Source organism: Sesamum indicum, linkage group LG7, assembly GCF_000512975.1.
Source record: "Sesamum indicum cultivar Zhongzhi No. 13 linkage group LG7, S_indicum_v1.0, whole genome shotgun sequence".
Lineage (NCBI taxonomy): Eukaryota > Viridiplantae > Streptophyta > Magnoliopsida > Lamiales > Pedaliaceae > Sesamum > Sesamum indicum.
Genome location: NC_026151.1, coordinates 1,693,466 through 1,717,663, shown reverse-complemented (window position 1 = coordinate 1,717,663; position 24,198 = coordinate 1,693,466). Strand labels below are relative to the sequence as shown.

Here is a 24,198-nt window from a genome sequence, read left to right as displayed (position 1 = left end):
AACTTTTTATACAAATTCAATATTATGAACGGTCACCAACAATGTGTTACAAAATACCGTTCCTAAATATTTGGTGCCATCTATAAGGACGGAAGGTGAACTGTTCCAAAATCGTTTTAAAATCCAGTTGAAATTAATTCCATCAATTCCAAACCATTCCTAAGGAAAAAAAAAAGAAAAAAGCCGTTCCTAAATTCGCCCCAAATCCCTCTCTTTTCTTTTTTTTTTTTTGGTAGTGAATATGGTTGACTTCTATTGACGCAAGGAGAGTTGATCGTTGGCCATAATTAGAACTCTATCCATATGGCATGACTGGATCATGCCATATAGATGGAGAGATTGCCTTATAGATATGTGGAATATATCTAGACACATTTTCACTTATCTATACAAGACATATATATGTGTATGTGTATAATTACTATGGTAATAATTACATAATACACACAACACAAAGTACTCTCATCTCCTCTCTAATTCAGCCGCCCCCTTCTCTCTCACTTGGTGAGAGTTTGATTTTGATCTCTTCTAGCAAAGGAATGAAGGTCTTTTTCATTCTGGTGTAGTGTGGATTTTCTTTGGAGGATTCTTCCGTTGGCATCTTGGGTGAACAATTTAACTCAACTAGCCGGTTGGAAACTTGAATCGAAAAGGTAAAATCCCGTTTTTAGGTTTATGTATCTCTTACGTTTCTTATACCATAGCCTTGTATGAACTCGTTTTCTTTTATTTCATACTACATCGAACGCCCGGGAACATCAAGAGAACACCCCTTGGTTGGACCGCTTAATTCTTTATATATGAGTTTTTACGTTTTAATTCTCTCACTCGCTTCCACTAGCGCGTTTCCGTGCCGATTAGCTTGCCTTCATATAATACAAGGCTTATCATAATTAATTACGAGATAAGAGTAAGGGTAAATTACAAAGACCTCCCCTGAGATTCGGCATAATTACGAATACCCCTCGTTGTTTGAAAAATTATAAGTATCCCCCCTTTATGTTTGATGAAATTATGTAATCATTGGATGGAGGTATGAAATTGTCAAATTTGCCCTTACTGTAATTTTTTTATTTTTTTTGGATGGAAAAATTTTAAAAATAATGAAAAACATCCACTTAGTCCATAAAAAATATAATTTTTTTAAAAAATAAATAAAATATAATTTTTAATCTACAAGGGCATTTTGGTCAGTTTACCAAATATTGGATGAAAACTTAACGGATTAAGCTAATTATTAGACAACTATTAAAATCAAGAATGTATTGGTAATTTTTCAAACAACGAGAAGATATTCATAATTTTACCAAATCTGAAGGGAGGTTGTTGTAATTTTACCCTAAGAGTGATAATACCGGACCAAGGTAATAAAAAGTAAACGGCCTATTACTAAGGATTAGCCGAGATATCCTTAAGAACAAGTAGACGGAGTTCTTAATGTTATCAATGATTCTATTAATGCATATTTAAAATTTAAAAAAATATAATTTTAATAAGTTATTCATTAAATTTAAAAAAATAATAATTTTAATAAGTTATTCATTTCATTTCTTTGTCAATTAATTTAACAAGTATAAGAAAAAAATTAATCATGCACCTATACATTAAATGTACTCTATCCATCTTATAATAATGCATTTGAAAAGTAATGTATTAAAATAGAATGAAAAATAAATACGTAGGACTACTTAAAAGTATTTGACCAAGAACTTTTATTGTCTAAAAGCAAACCATAGTAATTTGCCTCAAAACCAAAAGAATAAATGAATCAACAAATCCAGTATTATACTATTTCTTCCTAAATAACAAATTAGACTAAAGTAGAACATCTGGAAGTGGAAGGATCGTAAATCGCTGGAAGCAAGTACTTCCGCCCATTCGCACCATGCGCATTGTAGCTAGCACCAGTGGTGGAGTCCACCAACAAGTCCCCAGCATAACCTGGGTAAGCCCCTTTAGCATAGACTCCAGGGCAAGCCGACGTAGCTTCCAGCGGGGCACCCGACGGGCCCTGATAGAACCCATTCCCAAATGGGTTTGTGGCGGTTCCGGCCAAAAGCCCGGATAAATTGATCACCATCCCGTCCATGCCTAAATCATTGTTGGGCGCAACCAATGGGAGGCTCTGCGGGCCGTAAACGGGCTGGTGGAATGGCCAGGCACAGAATCCAGGGCACTGGGTCTCAGAGTTGCCAACCCAGATGTAGGCAAACTTGGAATTCTTTCCATTCACGACTGCACTCTTAGACCCGTGAGATCCGCACCTGTTGACGCAGAACCCTCCGACGGTGACATCCGAAGCCGTTAAGACGACGTTAATGGCGTTCATTTGCTCACCCTTGGAAGCCAATTGGAGAATCTGTTTCTCGGAAAGCGACTTCCCGAGCGAGTAGCTCTGGTCGAGGAGCTGTTTGCCCAAGTAGAGAGAGACGGACTTGGAGTTAGCGAGGTGGTAATACTTCTCTGTAGTCTTCCACCACGCGGCTACCGACGGTTGGCTCTGAGCGGGCATGGAAGAGGACAGGGAGGTGATGAAATCAGATACGATTGCCCTCTGGGATGGCTTGAAATTTCCGTACCATATGAGGTTCACGGAGATTCTGCCATGGAGAAGAGCGCCTTTGTGGTATCTGATCAGCTGGGTTTGTGGGTCTTCAACCCAACCGCTGGGCATTGCTCTTGATGCAAAGCAGACATTCAAGAGAGAAATGAGAGCTAAGAATTTCACAGTGAGAAAAGTAGAAGCCATTTGTGTTTTACAATGAAGTGAGAGAAAGTCAGAGGTTGAGGTGGTTCTGAATGTGGAGATGGTGAAGACTGAAAGAGGACGAGGGTATTTATACAAGGGAGATACCATGTAGTTGGGGGAATAGGAAATTTTGAATTGTTGAGACATGAATTTACGTGTAAATGGCGAGGAGAGAGAGAGATGCAACGCGGTTTAATTAGTAGCAGTATTGAACGGGTAGGCGTTGCTTTTTTGGGTATAGACCAGAACAAAAAGCATGCATTACAGCTTGATGCATCTATAGTTACAGCTTGCTTACAGCATCTCGATGCTATAAATATTATTCCTCAACAGCCCACCTGTTTGTTTGGTTGGGACTTGGGGTGGCTGTCTGTAAACCTCAATTCTTTTGGGATAATTGGCTTGGTTTGGTTTCATGTTTTCGAATCACCCAAATGAATCAAAACATAATTAATTTTGTTTAATTATTTTTTATAGTTTATCTGTATGAAATTTTTATTTTGGATTTTTATATATAATATATATCAACACACATATAAATATAATATAAAAGAGACGTAATTTCATGATATATATAGAAATTTTTATCTAAAAAAAACCGCATAAAAAATACAATACGTATATACACATATATATATATAAATATATAAAAAAGACATGATTTGATAATAAATAATAATTTTTCACTCCAAAAAAGCAATATCAAGCATACCACACTTACTTTAAATTATTTTAAATCACCTCCAGAACAAATCCAAACAAATATGTTTTAGTAATTCAGCTAAAACTAGTACAAAACCTGTGCCAAGGTACGGAGAATATTTTTAATTTTAATCGTGTCTATAATGATAAATATTTAAGAATGCACACTACTTATATGAGGTTGAATAAAAGTTATCTATATATAATAAAACAACCTCTATGTAGTGGTTGTAATGAAAAATAAAAAAATATCATCAATTTTATTTAATTGAATGAGTTGTTATTAATTATTTAGGAAAATGTCTAGAAAATAAAAGATTCTTATATTTTTCTTAATTTAAATCATGGTTTGCTTATGTTACAATATTGAGCAAAAAAATAGATAAACATTATACACATCAAGACATTATAATTCTGGAACAACTGTAAAAACTCTCCTCTATCTACATTGTTTCTCCACTCATATTAGGATTTGTCCCTATTTGTTTTATATTAAATATTTATTATTTCTTTCAATGCAGTTCTTCATTAAGTATAGAGAAAAATGTGAAGATGGAAAGAAAATTCATCGTGCCAGTATACCGTAATTTGTGCTAAAAAAATCTTCAGCAAGATATATATATATATATATATATTAATTTCATATTATTAATTATATATATAAAAAATAATAACTAAATTTATGTTATTAATATTTCGAAGCAAATGAATTTTTATCTGTGTAGAGCAATTTGTGCTAGAGAAACTTTTGGCGAAATATATTATAATTTCATATTATTGGATATAATGAACAATAACTAAATTTATATTAATGATATTTCAAATCAAAAGGAATTTAATTCGCTAGACAAATACATATATTTTGGATAAAAATGTTATTTTATATACTTAGAAAAAAATAGATAAACAAATAATACTGATTAGATTAAATTTCATTTAAACTACCAGTACATCTGAAATTCATCATAAATAATGAAAATAAAAAAAAACATAAATCTTCGAAAAACTTGTTGAATTTGTTTCCAGTTTTTCGACTGATTTGTGTAGATAGAAGAATCGAGTTTCCTTCATCTTCAATTTGTTAATAATATATTGCATCCAAATTTTTTAAACCTTTTGTTGCATGTGTAAAGGCAAATATATATATATATATATATATATTATTAAAAAAACATGATTATATAAAAAGAATGATTAAAAATGAACACTTTAAGTCTTTGTTGCATAAATTATTCGTGTTTCCTGAATACTTAATAGAATTCTTACTTAGATAAATATAAGAATACAAATATTTCAGCCATCTAATATTATGAAACTCTTTAATGTTCGACTTTTGCATTGATAGTTTTACTTGATATTTTTTAAAGGAAGCAACAATGATCCCACCAATTATAATATTGTTGCTCATCCCATCAATTCCAGTGCATTGCTGTATATACACGCAATTTGTCGTTATTTTCCTACACATCACAAAATCACACATACTATTAATCCTTGGAATTTGTGATTATATTGATTAGATGCTACATAATATCATCAAAATAGATATTGAATATACATATTTTTATATACTTAAAGAAACAATAAGGAAAATGATATTGATTAGAATCTTTTGTACAAATATTAATGTTTTTTATTCATTATCTTAAAAAAGTTATTAGATAATATTCATCATATTCTTTGATAAAACAATATTTTTAACACTTTATCCAAAAAGTTGTTAGATAACATTGCTAAGATCTTTTTTTTGATGAAATCTAATAGTTTCTTATTTTAATGTAAAAAATATATTATATTCTATTTGGCATAATAGAGTTCGTTGAGACTGTCCAAATATGCGGATACGTGGCGCTTAGGTGGATAATCTCAATAATTTTGTTTTATTATATATAGATTCTTTTTGTATTTTTTGAGATGGTGCACATGCACCTCTTCCATAATTTTTGTTGAGATCTGTCCGTTATACCTTTATTTTAGTAGCTATTAATCTTTTCTATTTAAAAATAAATGGCTTAGATTTTAAGTGATTTGTAAAATATATTTTTGTACTTATATAGTCCTACACACAGTTATATACCATTACAAAAAATTGGGGATTTGTAATGGTCTTTTTGGAATGGCAATATGGCTTTTGTCACGTATTTATAACGGATTTGATGTGATGACATCATGCAAGGGTTGTATTTTTTTTGTAACGGCCAGAGTCGTTGAAGAAGTTGTTACAATTTCTTTGTATCTGTAAAGCCGTTACAAAATTACAGTCGTTACACTTTGTAATGGTTTCTTAAATTAGAGACGGCCAACTTTTTGCATTATGCCAGCCGTTATAAAATATATTATATATACTTAACCGTTACTATTTTCCTATAATATTTGTAACGGTGTGTAATATTTATAACGGTCTTGAGAAAATTAGAAGTCATTACAATTTATCATGGAAAAAACCGCAAGAAACTGTAAGGTGTTACAAAAACCGCATCATTAGAGACAATTTTTTTTTTTATAGATAGTATTACAAAAGCCGTTCCAAAGGCAGACATAGATCCCACCTAGCCTAATCCTCCAGTGCCCCAACCTCCGATTGATCCTCTAGTACTCGACGGTGACGACGACAATGACGAACACGCAGCCAGGGGATGCTGATTAGCTTAGAATTTTTCTTATTTATAAAAATACAATGTAAAAAGTAATATTTTTATTTTCTAATTAAATTATTTTTATTTTTTCGTTATATTCTATGTTTTTATTTAATATTGTATATATAAGAAATTAAAACTACCTACATATAAAAAATTTCAATAATTTATTTTTGTAAAAAAATATTTATTTGTCATTGTATTTGTAACTGCTTTTGGAATACGAATTACTATAATATAATCCCAAAGCCGTTACAACAATCGTGCAAAAGATGGTTATCAATTTTGGAAAAGACTGTCCCAAAAGTCGTTACTAAGTAGTGTAAAATACAGTAACAAAGCTATATACAAAACCAAAAATCAACATACGCATAAGGTATTATAAAAGCCATTACAAAACCTGTTGAAAAAAGAAATTAAAACTTGATACAAAAATCATTACAACATAATGCAAGACCCTTAGAAAGTGTAATCCAAAAATCGAGCCAAAGTTCAAGCACAACTATACCTATATGTGTTTCAAAGGTCATTTTCAATAACAATTAAATCAGAATTAATTGATCATTCCAAAAGCATATCTAAATTCATTTTTTTCCATTGGATTACAATTTGACTGGTCACGTGTTTTCGGAAAAAATACCGTAAAAAGACCGTTATAAATTATAACGGCTTTCAAGCAAGCCGTTACAAATATTTTGTATGTCAAAAAAATCCACAGTAGGGGTCTCCATTACAAAAGCAATTACAAATTAATAATATGGCCATTACAAAAGTTGTTACTATAAAATAATCTTTTTGTAGTGTATATATATATGCACACGGTTATATATATATATATAATAATTATACAAATATTTAATATATATATATATATGTATATCAGTTGCCGCCCTTGGATTACGGCGACCTCTCTTCCGCCCAACGCAAATGGGGGCGACGTTGTAATCTGGGTTGGCACCTGGATGACATCGCCCCAAATCTGAGTGGGTGATGTCCCCTATTGCTGCTCGAATCTGGGCGTTGACGGCTCGATATTGTCGCATAGCACTCACCCTAAATTGCGGGAGGTGGAGGCCAGGAGGAAGAAGTGGAGGAGGCGCGAAGGCGGAGGCAGGGGATGGCCGGCGTGGGGAAGACGACCCCTTTTTTTTTAATTTATTATATTATTTGTTTGTAGATTTTAATATAGTAAATTAATTATGCAATTTTTATGTCTAAAAATATTATACAAAATTGAAGTTGTATTTATTATAATTTATATAACAATATAATTTCAAAAATATCCAACACAAAAAATTAAATTAAATCCGAACAGTTTGATGCACAAAGTGTTACGTGCTCAATACTACCCAGAGGCATCTTTCTTCAAGGTGGTAGGGAGAGGAGGAGGCTCTTACACTTGACGTCTACTGCGTCGGCTAGGACTTTGCTGGTGATAGGATGCGATGGTTTGTGGTCAATGGCAGGAGTTCGAATTTTGCTCGATCCCTAGATCCCTCAATCATGCTCGATCCGTTTGGTTCGCACCCCACCTTTGGTTTCGCTAGAACTGAGGGTTTTCTTTGCCTCTGATTCACAACAAGCTATGGCGGGAGGACTTCATCCGTGCAGCTTTTTATAGCATGGACGTTGATTGGGTTTTGTAGACCAAAGTGGCGGTTGGTAGGACGAATTGGCTATGTTGGCACTATGATTCGAAGGTGGCCTTCTCGGTCAAGAGGGTCTACCTTTTGGCTTCATCGGCTTCGGATCCATCCAGCTCAGGGGTGGTCGGTCGAGGATCGGGTAGCAAGAGGCATGGATGGAGCTTTATTTGGGACACTAAGGCCTCTCGGAAGATTCTGTTTTTTGCTTGGAAGTGTTGCCAGGAGGTTCTTCCCACCATCTCAAACTTGCGTCGTCGAGGGTTGAGGTTCGATAGTGTGTATGCCTTGTGCGATTAGTAAGAAAAGGATATCATGCATGTCCTAGCAGCATCTCCTTTGCTAGACTCGCCTTGGCATTGTCTCTAGTTCCCTATTGTGTGACCGCTTATGACTCTCTCGGTGTAGATGCTTGGATGCGGCGGGCACACGAATTCTTAGTCGAAACAATTTTGCCTTCTTTTTTACCGTGTGCTGGCTGTTGTGGGCTAACTCTAATGCACGAAGTTTTTAGGGTTGTTGGGAGGAAGCACTGGCACTCATATCCCGGGCATCTAGGCTGCTTCCATCAGGGTAGTTTTGGTTGCTTGTTGATGGTTTAACTAGGTTGGTCTTTCTTAGTTTTCTATCGTAATGCCTTTCGCTTTGTACGAACTTTACCTTATTTTTTCTTGGTTATAAAATACCGGATTTGTTTAAAAAAAATGTAATACTAATTTTATACATAAATTTTGACGAATACTATTTTGTTAGCATTTGTCATATATTTTTTCAATAAAATATGACAAATATAAACAATTAATCAAAATCAATAAAGACAAATGTAATTTTGTCAATTCAAAAGGGATAAAGGTTGAAAAAGTATCAAAAAGTTATTCCATTAACACATCCAGTGTGTATAAATAACTCTTCATTTTGTTTTATGGAGAGGGTCTTTCTTTACAGAATTCATAATTATATGATATTTTTTTACTATTTAATTAATAAAAATAAATATTTAGCGATTTCTCCATTCAAAGGGGGTAATATGCAATATTTCCCAATTCTTCATTTATCGGAGTTACTTCTGTAAACAAATTACTAGGAGAAAAATATTGACTTATTTAATTTTTTATTATTAAAAAAAAATTATATTAATATAATTTTATTTAATACCATAATAAAAACATGATGAGTCGTGATTCAAAAAATCACGACTCGTCAACAAATAAACCAAGAAAAACTAAAAAGCTGGCATCACGACTTGGTGTCGTGATTCTGAATCGTGACTTGGCATTTTTTCTTTTTTTTTTATTTAAATAATTTTGTATAAATTAATTATATATAGTTAATTTTTAACAACATATTAAAATCCAAAAAATTATAAAATTAACATTGCATTAGTTTAAAAAATTACAATTAAGGGTACAAATGTAATAGTGTATTTATGTTGTACGATTGTAAAAAATTACACTGAACTATACAATTACAAATGTCAAAAATGTCCACCCGTTCCACAATTCCGTCTGTGGCGTTGACGCCGAGGTCTTCTTAATTCCTCGCCCACATTTTGAACTGACTCATTTTGTGCCTCATTTTTATCACCACCGAACCGACTTGATGTTGTTGCGAAACTTGACTCCACATTGTCACGATATTCACCAAATGATGGAAATAGAATTTGTGAAATATTATATCCTTGTGTATATGGTTGATTAATACCAAGACCAAGATCAAGAGAATAATCTTGTGTTTGGTTTGGCATATATTGAGTCGATTGAAACCATTCGTCTTGAGACGGTTGAGGCATGTAATATCTTGAGGCGGTTGAGGTACGTAATAATCTTGAGGTGGATATACTGTAGAAGGACTAGCTATATCCACCCTAATATCATAATGTTCAACTGAACTAGTTGACATTCGGCTAAAACTTCTTCTTTGCCTGTGGGATGTTGTGGGAGAATCATCGGATGGAGAAGCAATTTGTTGTGGCTGTTGGGTTATAGCTTCCTTGATAATATGTAACCCATGTTCAAATCTATCCACCAATTGACAATATCCTTCAATATTTGGTGGTCTAGATCGACATAAAGTTTCAAGGGCATTCAACTCATTTGCCTGAAAAGTGTAGAAAAATAATGAGCCTTGTGCTGTTAAAAAAAAATCTAAAATAAAATATGTAATATTATATAACAACGTACCACAACTTGCAAAATAGGTGCTTCTCCAGGTTGGTACCCGCTTTCCACACGTCTATCAGTAGATGATGACACGAAATTTCTTGTTATGTTGTAGTACCATTCCCAATAACCTCGTTCTATTTCCCTTCTAACGGAAATGGGTGGCCTATGTACAACCGTGTCATGTCGTCTTTTTGCCATCTAGTGATATATTGTATGTGTTGCAGGTACCAATCTGCGTCCATGTGATCTTTACGGGAAATTTGATGGAGGCTCATATCCCGGGTATCCGTCGGTTCTGGTACATTTTGCCTCATTCCGAATTGGCGAACAACCCATTCGGGACGACATTTCAACTATGGCGTAGAATCTCAATGGACATGATGACTTCCACAATTAGGGGCTCAATTTATCGGCGTAAGTCATAATGACATCCGAGTCCATATCATGTAGCCGCCATATGAACTGTAATAAATAAAAAGATGTAAATTAATATGCATTTAAGTCACGACATAAATGGACAGTAAAGTTTCAATAACAAGTTACTTGATCTACCTGCATCTCATCCAGTATTTCTCTTATGACCCGGACAGTTCCCCATACTGTTCGGGTGAAAGTGTGCTGACAATTCCAAGTAGCACCATATGGTGCTGTTGGGAGCCAGTGTGTTGTCCATTTGGACTTGGCCCATAAATAGTCGCTGGACACCAAGTCCAGGGCAAAGTGGAGTAATCCGTGACCATGCCCAAATCTGCACGAACAATACAAATATGTGTTATTAATTAATATTAATAGCAAAAAAATTGTGAAAAAGTTATTAAGTAAATTTTACCTGTAGCAATTGCAGCGCGCCAGCAATTGTCGCTTTGCCTTTTGTGCTGGCATTGCATAATTCGCGATATAAAAATGCCAGCACAGCATTCCCCTAACTATAGTTCCTCGTGTTTCTGTATCTTCTAATTTTGAGAGATATAGTAATGATACATAGTTACCCGAGGAATCTGGGCACATCAATCCCCCCAATAGAGGTAATGTAACAGCACGGGCGTATTGGACGACGGAGTCGTGGGGAGTGTTATAAGTGATATCGACCTCCACCAAATGAGATGTAATTGCGGATGTCTGTAGTCTTGAGCCCTTCAACGCATTTGCATCCGGGCTAAAGCCTAAATAAGTAAGGCAATACTCTTGCCATTGTTGTGTTGTGCGGTCGAGATCAACTCCAGTCACCGGCTCGCCATCTATTGGGAGTGCCCATATTATTTGAATATCTTGTAGGGTAATTGTGGCTTTCCCCACACGAAAATAAAAAGTGTGGGTCTTCGATCGCCACTTCTCCACTAATGTAGTGATGAGGTGTTGATTTAATTGAAGGGGCCTGCACCTGTAAACTCCATAAAATTCTATTTAGTGTAGGATTTCTTGTACACGCACGGACATATTATTTTGTTGAAAATAATTCCAAAAGCTACCATCCGCACGCCGTGCGTGTAGTACGGCATCTAGGTGACCTTCAGGAATATCGTCGGACCTATGTTGGGCTTGTTGAGATAATATAGTTCCATCACGAGGCCCGTATACTGAACGTCTATCAATTTATGCGAAAAAACTAATTTGTGCAACGTCACAGAAAATATTTATAAAGTGGATAGGATGAAAATTCGTATAATAGGAGGTAAACTGAAAGGTTTGTGGGAAGTGAAAAAACGTAACACTTCTTGCGCCTTTTATACATGTAGAGTTCTACGTGAATGTCCTTCATGCTAGTATCACCAGAGCTGTACGTGAATGTCCGAATTTCGTGCAACCTAACGGCGTGCACCGGTATTGCTTGTGGTATGTGTGTTTCAATTTCAACAGTAAACACAAAAATGTTGTGTTGAAGGATCTTTGTTGAAAAGCTGGCTCAGAATATCAGATCAAAAAATTCAATCGCATTATAGAGGAGATAAAGAGCCAGAAACTAGAGGCGTTCAGTGGTTAGATAGGGTCGACAAGGAAAAATGGACAGCATCTCATGATGGTGGATGGCGATGTGGAATTCTGACGACAAATATGTAGGAATGCATAAATGGAGTATTGAAAGGCGCTCGCCGCCTACCGTTGACAGCAATTGCTAAGATGATGTTTCAACGAAGTGTCCATTATTTCTGTGAGAGGTTAGCAAGAAGTTCTGTAATGTTGGCCAACAACCAACTGTGGACAGATTTTGCACATAAGATGTTCACAAGTTGGCATCAAAATTCTGTTGAACATACCGTCACCAAATACCATCAGTTCCAACAGTTCGCCTCGGTTGTTACAAGACGTCACAGTGGACATGGAGTCAACACCCATGTTGTCAAAATTACGAAATGAGAATGTTCTTGCGGCAAATGGACTCAATTTGGTATTCCTTGCAGTCACGCTCAAAAGGTATACGCTACATACAAGATTAATGCTGCATCAATGGTGAAGGATTATTACGATATAATGGCTTATAAGAATACATATTCTAAGTCATTTGAACCTGTGCATTCCGAAGATTATTGGGATGTACCGGAATTTGAGTTGGTCCACGATCCTACTATTCGCATCTTTTCGCGCCCTGGTCGAAATCAAACAACAGGTATTCACAACGAGACGGATTGGGCGCAAACGCGTGTATGACAACAAGCCCAACAAAGAAATTTTTCAACACAATCAAATGTGTCAGTACCGGGTTGCCACGACTAATTGTATGCTTTTTGTATTTTTTACAATTGTACAAAAATAAACACTTTTATAATTATACATTTAATTATAATTTTTTAAATTAATACAATGTTAATTTTTTAATATTTAGATTTTAATATATTGTTAATTATATCACATTAACAAATTATATATAATTAAATTAAATATATTGTTCACATTATAAATTAAAAATTAAAAATATATAATTAAATTATACAACATTATTTAAATGAAAAAAAGCCAAGTCGGTATTACTAATCATGACTTGGTGTCGTAATTAGAGATCGCGACTTGGGCAGAAATTGCTATTTTGGCAAATTTTTTTTGTCTAGTCATGATTTCAGAATACGACTAGACATAATAATATTATACTATTAAATAAAATTATATTAATAAATTTTTTTTAATAATAAAAAATTAATTAACTCGAAATATATTACCTATTTCTAATGATTCAAAGTATCGAGCTTTTTTATTTTGCTAGCTACGAAATCCTAATTTTTATATATAATCTCATCAGAGTTGGATTAATTATATCTTATTATATAATTAATATATAATTTTAAAAAATTATTAATAATAAAATAAATATATATAAAAAATCAAGAGTTGGTTTCATTTCTTGTAGAGAATACTTGTCAAGCTATTTCAGTTAAAGCAATAGCTGTTTACACAGATATATATAAAATTCCTAATGGCAACAGCTAGAAACTAACTTTCAAGAAGAAAAAGAATGTTAACAACTAACAGAAACGCATAAGCACTTTTAACCAAAATAATAGCAACTAATGCTGATAATAAAAGGTGCTATCACGATTCTTTAAGTCCTAATGACTCGTATCTCCTAATTTTATTATAAACATTTAAATTTTGTAACATACCATAAAATTGATTGTCTTACTGTCTTTATTTTAGTAAATTAATTATTAACTATATTTTAATTAGTGACAATAAATATATCAATTATTAATATTGATTTTCTATAAATAATCAATAATTATTGTTATAATAGACTAAACAATTACTGTTACAATAGACTAATAATTACTGGCAAAGCAAATCAATACCAATATATTCATGGAATTCAAATTTATAATTTTATAATTAGCTTTAACTTCTCCAACTAAACTAAATTGATTTGACATAAAATTGATTGGTTTACTAAAAATATTTTACTAATAGTTTTGTATTATATAATGATGATTCTGCCCAAATTTCTTAAAAAATGGACTCACATGAGCAATATTCAATAAAATTTAATAAATAAAGACATCGAACCAAGCATCAAAATGGTGTAAAAATGAAACATAACGCGTCATGAGTGCCATTTATCCAATTTTATATCATACATCATAAAAATTCTGGAAAAACCGATGAAGTATTTTATGAAATTTCCATGAATCCTATCATCTTTTTTTGTCGTTAATAGAAGGAAAATTGTCCTCAATCAATTTTCTAGAAATGCTTCAGATTTAAATCGAGATAAATCAGAAATGGATGGGAGGTATAGTTTGGGAAAAGGTGGGGAGCAGAAGAAGAAGCCGTTGGGGAGTTTGGACTTGGACAGGCTGGAATGGAGTGAGGGTGTGGTCATTGGGATGTGGGCGAAGGGAGGTGGGACCAGTGCCAGTTGGCTGAGTTGAGATGTGTGTCCCACGAGGGGGGTTGGGGGTGGGGGCGCCGGTGTCCTATCTGCACCAAAATCAATACGTCTACGGATTAATTTTTTTGGATAAGATAAAGCTCCTACCAAAGCACTCGTGACTCGGCGCGCTTGTTCCAGCTGGATCAAGCTTTTGCCTTACAACGCCCTTCCACTCTTCTTTTCTTCTGCTCTGACCTATTTAACGAGTTTTATTTCCCTACGACGACGACGCCAATATCCACTTTATTTTGAACTCTTTCCGTGTTTAAGTTGCACAATGGACCGATCTGGTCTAGGTTTGTTATGAATTGATTTGAAAAAGCACGATCTAGAATTAATTTAATAATTTAATATTGTTTGATGGCATTTATTTTTTAATATGAGCTATTTGGATGTGATGCGTGTAAAAATTATACCCTTTCAGATAGGTACGGACATATCAGATTGGGTTGAAATGTATGCAGTTTTTAATAAAGGAATCTGCAAAGAAAATGTTAGTATTCGGATGCCCCAATTAATATTAGATTTTTAATGAAATAAAGCTAGAAAAATATATAAATACGAATAGAATTGAAATATCGTGCAAAAAATTGGTGAACAGTGGGGGAATGTGTAAAATTGTGCTCATGAAATGCTTAAAGAAAAGTCACTTGGAGAACGTCCCCCAACCAGGGGACGAAACCTGTTTATGTTAGAATATTTTTTAATATTACCATTGTGGTCCATGTGACATAAAGTGTAGGAGTGCACATTAAAGATATTTTATGGTGGTAATTGAAAGGTCTAACTTTGATGGTTAAGTTAGCATTGAATTGGATTACAACCAAGGGTCAAGATACCCTCTCCTCTACCTCAAAAAGAATTAAAAAGGTTGGACTAATGATTGTAAGAAAAAAGTCTTACGTAATTCCATAGTCTACTACTTCTAACCATCAAGAAGAACTGAAAGGAGAGGCTAGAGGGGATAATCTACACTTAAAGAGTTCTCGATGATCTGCAAGTAATTTCAAGTAATGGATCAAGGTAAGAGTTTATGTTTATGTGAATATTATGTTTTGTCAAGTTCTTGGACATTACAGAATATATTTGATTTCCATATATAGTAGTTAAATGAAAATTTCATGAAAAGTTTTACATAGTTAAATGGAAATTTCATGAAAAGTTTTACATGTGGTATCAGAGCATTGTTTAACAAGTCATAATGTTCCAATGAAAGTTTTGATCCATCATAGTTTATGAATCATATTCCGCTGCGATTAATCTTTTATGATTAATATTTAAGGTATTATTGATGCATATAGGTTTCATGATTTGATACAGTTTATCATGAAATGCTTGCTTCTATTATCATATATATGTGCCATTGATGCTTCTATTATCATATACAGTTTATCATTGATGCTTGTATGTGCCAAAATGATTTAAAGTTAATTGTTTTCCCATTATGTCAAGATTGTCATATTTGTTTTGACATAATATTCTCTACTGTTTGATGAATGTTATGAATATTTGACATTTTAATGGATTTTATGCACATATATGTGTTTGGGTTTTACATGTAAAGTTTATATTTGTGATATATTTACACAAATCGTACGGTTTGTATATATTCAAGCAATAACTTGTTAGTTACCAAAGTGGCCAAGCTTAAAGGTATATTGGATATGTAAGGTGTTTTAGTTTTTATGTTTAATTTTTTTTAAAAGTAGCTTGTTAGTCACCAAAGTGACCTGGCTGAAATGATAATTAAACATATAAACTAAACTTATTCGAATTGTTCACGATGCCATTAAAGTTTTGATTGAAAAATTGGGTTGTTTGATTATGCTGCTTGGAGGTCACCCAAAGGTGGATCATTGCAATATAATCAATAACAGTATAGGGATTAATCAATAGACATGTTTTTTTATCCAAAGATAATATTCATGTTTATTTGATTATCCATAAAAGAAAATTATTCGGCATCATTATAGTTATTTGTGTGTTTAAGAAAAATCCAAAGGTTAACTTGAATATGCGCTTAAAGTTTTGGTGTATGATCGTCTGATCTAGTACAGTTAAACTCAATGCATTACAGTATTGACATGTATTAATGTCTTGCAGCATCACTAAACATGTTCGCATCGAGTAACTTTATTATCAAGTTTAACGGGCTTAACTACGTTGATTCATTTTCAACTGGGTGTTATGAATTTGGATTTAGCGATAGTTACTGGCGGAAAGCCCAAAGCCATAACGGATACCAGCACGGCAGCCGAAAAGTCATACTTTGAGGCTTGGAAAAAGTCTAATCGGTTGGGCTTAAACTTGATGAGGATGACCATGGCAGAATCAGTAAAGCCATCGATGCCTAAGACTGACGATGCTAGGGAATTTTTGATGAAAATAAAGGAGTATTCCCGATCGGACATTACGGATAACTCCATTGTTGGGAGCCTCATGAGTGAGCTGACCACGAAGAGGTTTAATTGGTCGTGCTCCATTCATGATCATGGGACTGAGATGTCAAATCTAGCAGCAAAGTTGAAGGCTCTGGGGATGGATGTGAGCGATTCGTTCCTAATACAATTTATTATCAATTCTCTTCCTACTGAGTTTGGCCAGTTCCAGGTGAATTATAACACCATAAAAGAAAAATGAAACTTTCAAGAGCTTAAAGCCATGTTGGTTCAGGAGGAAGGGAGATTGAAGAAAATAAAGGAACACTTTGTCCACCTCACAGTTAATGATGGTGCTAGTAGCAGTAAAGAAAAACCAGAAAAAAGGGGTAAGGGTAAAGGAAAGACCCCAATGAAGGTCAGTGGGGGTCATGTCCATAAAGAGCAGAGATGTTACTTCTGCAGGAAACTTGGGCATGTAAAGAAAGATTGCCCAAAAAGAAAGGCTTGGTTCGAAAAGAAAGGTATGCATTATGTTTCTATATGTTTCGAATCAAATCTTATTTAAGTCCCTTTTAATACCTGGTGGTTAGATTCTGGTGCTACTACTCATGTGTCTCATGTTACACAGGGATTCCTTTCAATCCAGCCCATAAACAGAATTGAACAATACTTGTCTATGGGAAACATAATGAAGGCACGCATCGAGGGTATAGGGACGTACAGATTGATCTTGGACACTGGATGTCATTTAAATCTAGAAAAGTGTATCTATGTACCTGAATGCGCTAGAAATTTAGTTTCTCTTTCAGTACTGGATAATAATGGTTTTTGTTTTGAGATTAAACATGGTACATTTAAGTTGTTAAAACAAAAGTACTGTTGTGGTTCTGGTACTTTGCTTAATGGATTGTATAGTTTTAATCTTGATGAAAAGTTCACTGATTCCTTGTTTAACATTGAGCACAGTATTGGTATTAAACGTAGTGCACATAATGAAAATTCTGCTTAATTGTGGCATCAAAGACTAGGTCATATTTCCAAGGAAAGAATCATGAGGTTAGTGAAAAGTGAAATACTTCCTCAGTTGGATTTTACTGATCTAGAGGCGTGTGTGGAATGTATAAAAGGAAAACAAACCACACATACAGTAAAGAAACCAGCCACAAGAAGCACTTGGCTATTAGAGATCATTCATACTGATATATGTGGCCCTTTTGACGTTCCTTCTTGGAGCGGCGAAAAGTACTTCATCACTTTTATCGATGATTTATCACGTTATGGTTATTTATATCTGCTGCATGACAAGTCTCAGTCAGTTGACATCCTTGAGGTGTTCATTAATGAGGTAGAAAGGCAGCTAGATAGAAAAGTGAAAATCGTGAGATCTGATAGGGGTGGTGAGTATTATGGAAGGTATAATGAGACTGGACAAAATCCTAGTCCATTTGCAAAGTTCCTTGAAAATCGAGGCATTTGTGCACAGTATACAATGCCTGGTACACCTCAACCGAATGGTGTAGCTGAAAGGCGGAATCGTACATTAATGGACATGGTTAGGAGTATGTTAAGTAATACTTCTTTACCTCTTTCATTGTGGATATATGCTTTAAAGACTGCAGCATATCTTCTCAATCAGGTTCCTAGTAAGGCAGTTCCTAAAACTCCTTATGAATTGTGGACTGGTAGGAAGTCGAGTTTGAGGCATCTCCTTATTTGGGGTTGTCCAGCTGAAGTGAGAATATATAATCCACGTGAAAAGAAGCTTGATGCTAGGACAGTTAGTGGTTATTTCATTGGCTATCCTGAGAAATCTAAGGGGTATAGATTTTATTATCTTAATCATAGTACGCGAATAGTTGAGACAGGCAATGCTCGGTTCATTGAGAATGGACAGATTAGTGGGAGTAAGGAACTACGAAAGGTTGACATCAACGAGATACGGATTGAAGCATCTTCACCCATTATATCTAATGATGTTGTTCATGTTCTAGTTGTTGCATCACAGTCACGCAACACTACGGAACAAGAAATAGAAGTTCCTAACCCATATCTTGAATGCATACACAATGAACAAATGAATAATATGCCGGAGATAAATGAATCACAAAAGAAAGCCATGTTAGGACGATCTGAAAGGCAAAGAAGATCAACTATCTCTGATGATTATGTGATTTATTCTCTTGAGCATGAATGTGATTTGAGCATTGATAAGGATCCTGTCACGTTCCAACAAGCAATAGAATGTAGTAATTCTGAAAAGTGGATCGATGCCATGAAAGAAGAATTAAAGTCAATGAGTGACAATAATGTCTGGGACTTGGTAGAGTTACCTGAAGGTTACAAACGAGTTGGCTGTAAGTGGGTCTTTAAAACTAAGCAAGACTCTAAAGGCAACATTGAAAGGTATAAAGCCAGACTCGTTGCTAAAGGTTACACTCAAAAGGATGGTATCGATTATAAGGAAACTTTCTCTCCAATTTCTAAGAAAGTTTCCTTAAGAATTATTTTGGCTTTGGTAGCTCATTACGATTTAGAGCTTCACCAGATGGATGTAAAGACCGCTTTTCTTAATGGTGACTTAGAGGAGGAAGTATATATGGAACAACGGGAAGGTTTTCTGGCCACAGGAAAAGAAACTATCGTCTGTAAGCTGAGAAAATCAATATACGGACTAAAACAAGCCTCCCGTCAATGGTATCTTAAGTTTAATAATACCATTACATCTTATAGATTTATAGAGAACATCGTTGACCGATGCATCTATATGAAATTCAGTGGGAGTTGTATTGTTATTTTGGTCCTGTAAGTTGATGGCATTTTACTTGCTGCAAATGACATTAGTATGTTACATGATGTAAAGAAGTTTCTTTCTAAAAACTTTGAAATGAAAGATATGGGTGAGGCATCCTATGTGATTGGGATAGAAATATTTCGGGATAGATTGCAAGGATTATTGGGATTGTCTCAGAAAGGTTGTATCAACAAAGTCTTAGAAAGATTCAAAATGGATAAATGTTCCGCAGGGATTGTTCCAATACAAAAAGGGGGCAAATTTAATCAAATGCAATGTCCCAAGAATGATATGAAACGAAAGGAAATGAAATCAATTCCCTATGCATCAGTAGTTGGGAGTCTCATGTATGTTCAAACATGTACTCGACCAGATATCAGTTTTGTTGTTGGTATACTTGGTCGATATCAAAGTAATCCCGGGATGGACCACTGGAAAGCTGCAAAGAAAGTCCTTCGGTATTTACAAGGCACCAAGGACCACATGTTAATGTACAGAAGATCCAATTATCTTGAGGTGATTGGATATTCAGATTCAGATTATGCCGGATGTGTAGACACCAGAAAATCAACATTCGGTTACATGTTCCTATTAGCTGAAGGAGTTGTATCATGGAAAAGTGGAAAATAATCTGTCATTGCTACTTCCACTATGGAGGCTGAATTTGTGGCATGCTTTGAGGCCACGGTTCATGGATTGGTTGCGAAACTTTATCTCAGGACTTGGAATTGTCGACAGTATAGCCAAGCCGCTGAGAATTTATTGTGATAATTCCGCAGCTGTCTTCTTCTCAAAGAATGATAAGTACTCTAAAGGTGCAAAATATATTAAATTAAAGTACTTGTTAGTAAAGGAAGAGGTGGAGAAACATCGAGTATCAATTGAGCACATTAATACGGATCTTATGGTAGCGGATCCGCTGACTAAGGGTTTACCACCTAAGACATTTTCCGGACATGTTGAAAGGATGGGTATAATAGCAAAGTCCTTGTTAGCATACCAGTTATTAATGTATGCATACAATAAAATGACGTTGCTCATGATGGTATGATACTCTGAATTCGATTAAAGTGTTGTTTCTATTATATTTATCTTGTTATCTAGAAAGGTTGTGCGCATGGCACTGTAAGATAACAAGTTGAGTCTTATTTACAAGACATTAAAGTTGAGGCTTATGGTTTTTCTCAAAAATAAAAGAAATTTTGAGTTGAAATTGATCTGTGATACATGGAAGGGATCATGTTCCTGTAGTAATATGTGACCGCCATGATCCATTAGTTTCAATTCTATTAAAGTTGAATTTCAGAATGCATTTTTTCGTAAAGCTTCAAGCTATCACTTGGACCAAGTGGGAGAATGTCAGAATATTTTTTAATATTACCATTGTGGTCCATGTGACATAAAGTGTAGGAGTGCACATTAAGGATATTTTATGGTGGTAATTGAAAGGTCTAACTTTGATGATTAAGTGAGCATTGAATTGGATTACAACCAAGGGTCAAGATACCCTCTCCTTTACCTCAAAAAGAATTGAAAAGGTTGGACTAATGATTGTAAGAAAAAAGTCTTACGTAATTCCATAGTCTACTACTTCTAACCATCAAGAAGAACTGAAAGGAGAGGCTAGAGGGGATAATCTACACTTAAAGAGTTCTCGGTGATCTGCAAGTAATTTCAAGTAATGGATCAAGGTAAGAGTTTATGTTTATGTGAATATTATGTTTTGTCAAGTTCTTGGACATTACAGAATATATTTGATTTCCATGTACAGTAGTTAAATGAAAATTTCATGAAAAGTTTTACATAGTTAAATGAAAATTTCATGAAAAGTTTTACAGTTTATAGTGGAAATCCCCCAACGAAGGGGTGGCGGGGGGAATCTAGACTCTGAAGATTTTGAGGGAGGTGGTTAGGCAATGGATGAGTCCTTCCTCGTCTTCTTTAACCCTAAATGGACATTTCTTGTAGGAGTTATCCTTATCTAGGAGATTCCACGGTTATGAGGAGGATGCCTCTCTCAGGAGTTTATCCCCATCTTTCTGGGCCTCCCTGACATGGTCCGAGGTGGTTTGCTACATCTACACAAAGTGCCTAGCTGGATGTCTTGGTGCAGTGTGGGCTGGTGAGTGTACCTACCCCATCTAGGTCGAACGCCCTCCTTGAGATTGGGAATGGGGTTGTTAAAGGCCCTCCCGTGTCTTCTTTCCTTCTGGGCTATCTAGGCCGTCTGGCTAAGTGATGAGTTGGGCTGCTTCTGGATACCCACACCATTCAGCCCCCCTACTTTGGGGAGGAGGATGCTTACTAAGGTCTTCATGGCTGGGGGAGTCACCTCAGGTCTTTCTTTCGGGGTCCTCCTCATCTCGCGTCCTTATTTCTCCTAGCAACGTCTTCATCCTGGGACTTTGCACGCTGCTCTTTGTAGGAGGAGGCATCTTGTTAACTGCTCGCCCACGCGCCCACATCCTTGGCAACCGCCCAAACGAGGGACGGTTATTTGGGTGGAGGTGGGTCTAACCAACCCCATTTCTCCTTTATTTTCGCCCTAGCTCCAGCCTCTTCATTTTCCTCCTCCTCCCGCGTCTAGAAGAGAGACTATCTTCCCCGCTCCTTTGAAGGCCCTTCTTCTTGTAAGTAATCTTGTTATTTTTCTCTACTTTCCATCTATTTTCTACTTCCAACTTCTTCTTCACTTTTCTTTTCTTGCCTTCATCATTGGTCTATCTGGAATGGTGTCTTCAGATGAGTCCGTTAAAATTGTAAGGGAGGTGCCACCTGGTAAAGATCCGTCTAAGGCTACTCCCAAAAGGACAGGCTTAGACCCATCCACCTACGGAGGTGGCCGGAGATAGAGCCCGAGACAGGCTGCTGCGGCTTCTTGCTATTTATTAGATGAGTTTTTCGATGCTGAGTAGGTGGTGGTGGGTAATCAGGAAGAAGAGGGTTCTACCCCGCAAGAGGAAAAGAGGGAGTCGAGTGAGGAGGAGGAGAGGGGCGCAAGCCAGTCTGTAGGGGACTAGGTCCCTACTTGTCTTAAATTGTATGGGATTCGTCTTCTGGTGGAAGATTCTGGGATTCCATTGGAATATACTTTTTTTATGTGCCTTCCTCTCACAATCGTCCCGATTCCCCTCCCCTTAATTGTTTATTTTTTTTTATCCAACTTGCGGGCGGGCCTCCGCATCCCCATTCCCCCTTTCTATGAGGAGGTCGCTCACTTCTTCCAGGTCCCTCTTAATCAATTGGTCCGTAACTCCTTCTGCTTGATAGCTGGCTTTGCCATGCTCCTAAAGTTTAATGGTACCCCCCTGTTAGCGCTAGAATGTTCTTCTAAAGCTTCCAATTAAAATGCTCTAAGCCTGGGTCTTTGAATTTTCCCTTGCCAAGGAGTGGGCTTCCTCCCAGCCCCCAGTTCTCCTAAACACAGGAAGGGTAGTTTCTTCTACATCCTACCCCCTCAACCATGGGCCTTCCCCCACAAATGGATCAATGACCTCCCCCTAGTCATCCCTTTTGCTTTATCCGATAGGAAGACCGCCTTCTCTCTTCTCCTAGAGGAGTTGAATGAAAGACCCTACGACTATAGGAGCCTGATTGACGAGATGCTTTTGTGCTATTCTAGGTTGAGTCCTCGGTCCATCCCTCGGGAGAGTCCTTGGGTATTTTCGTCATCTTTTTATTCTATTCTTTCGTTGTCTTTTCCTTTTGGTATTTGCAAACATGAGTTGTTAATTGTTACTGTTTATTCCTTTGGTAGAATGGACAATATTCTGCAAGCTATTGCGAGATCAGGTTCTTGGGAGCCCAGAGGACCGTGTGGCTACCACTCCTCCTACAAGGATGTCTAGAGGGACCCTAGCCTTTAGTGACTTAAAAGGGAAACTTCCAATGACTGTGACTCTCACAGCATTCTCCGAGTGCCCCAAGGTGTGTTCTTCAGGGCACCCTGTTCGAATAGGTGACCAAAAAGCCAAATGAATTGGCTGTTTTCTATTAACCAATCTTTATCAAATACTATTGAATTGATGAATACGGTAAGAGCTCATCAAGTTGGTATATTGTGCTTACCACTTACATCGAATGGGGTTTCTGCATCACAACAAAATGCCCACAGATCGAAAGATTAAACCCGTGAAGTTGGGCTGCACATAGATTTGGCAGCTATGAAACCAATTGCTAAGGGTCCATCTGAAATGTTCCAAGTCGAGGACGTGGAGATAGGGCATCGAGTGTCTTATACAGACTTGCATTATGTATTGGAGCTGTGTTTCATTGGCAGGAGACGTAGGTTGTCTGTGCAGTTTTAGTGGGTTAGTTGACAAGGTAGTTGACTGACTGAGCTGACTCACGGGAATTGTCATATGGAAGTCTTGAGAGCTTGGTCGGTATGACTGGATTTTCCGATTTTGATAGTAGAAGATTAGCTCTCGAACTTGAGGAATCATGGCAGTCGCCTGCATATGAAGATTGTATCTTGGATATGGCGAGCGGTGGTTGTGTCGTGAGCAAAGGAAGTGGATCAACCTGGGAAGCACAACAAAAGCGCGAAAAATTGAAAAATCAAGCAATAATGCAATAAATTCTTGATCAAAGGGTGTACCCTTGATCTTTTCGGGCGTCCGCTGTACCATAAAATATAGAAGGCCGTAGAATACGAGAAAAACAAATAAGAGGGATGAAAAACTAAAGAAGATTTCTATTTTTCTCGTTCGGCTACAAGCGTTGATCCCTATCATCTTGAGATCCTATAAACACTAACACAACACCATTATGAGGA

General features: G+C 35.9%; 1 protein-coding gene across 1 annotated transcript; it reads right to left on the bottom strand.

Annotated features, from left to right (window-relative positions):
* Positions 1,686-2,825, bottom strand: LOC105165937 (protein EXORDIUM-like). Its single transcript, XM_011085089.2, has one exon. It carries the CDS (start codon positions 2,747-2,749, stop codon positions 1,811-1,813), a length of 939 nt encoding a protein of 312 aa, XP_011083391.2. The 5' UTR covers positions 2,750-2,825; the 3' UTR covers positions 1,686-1,810.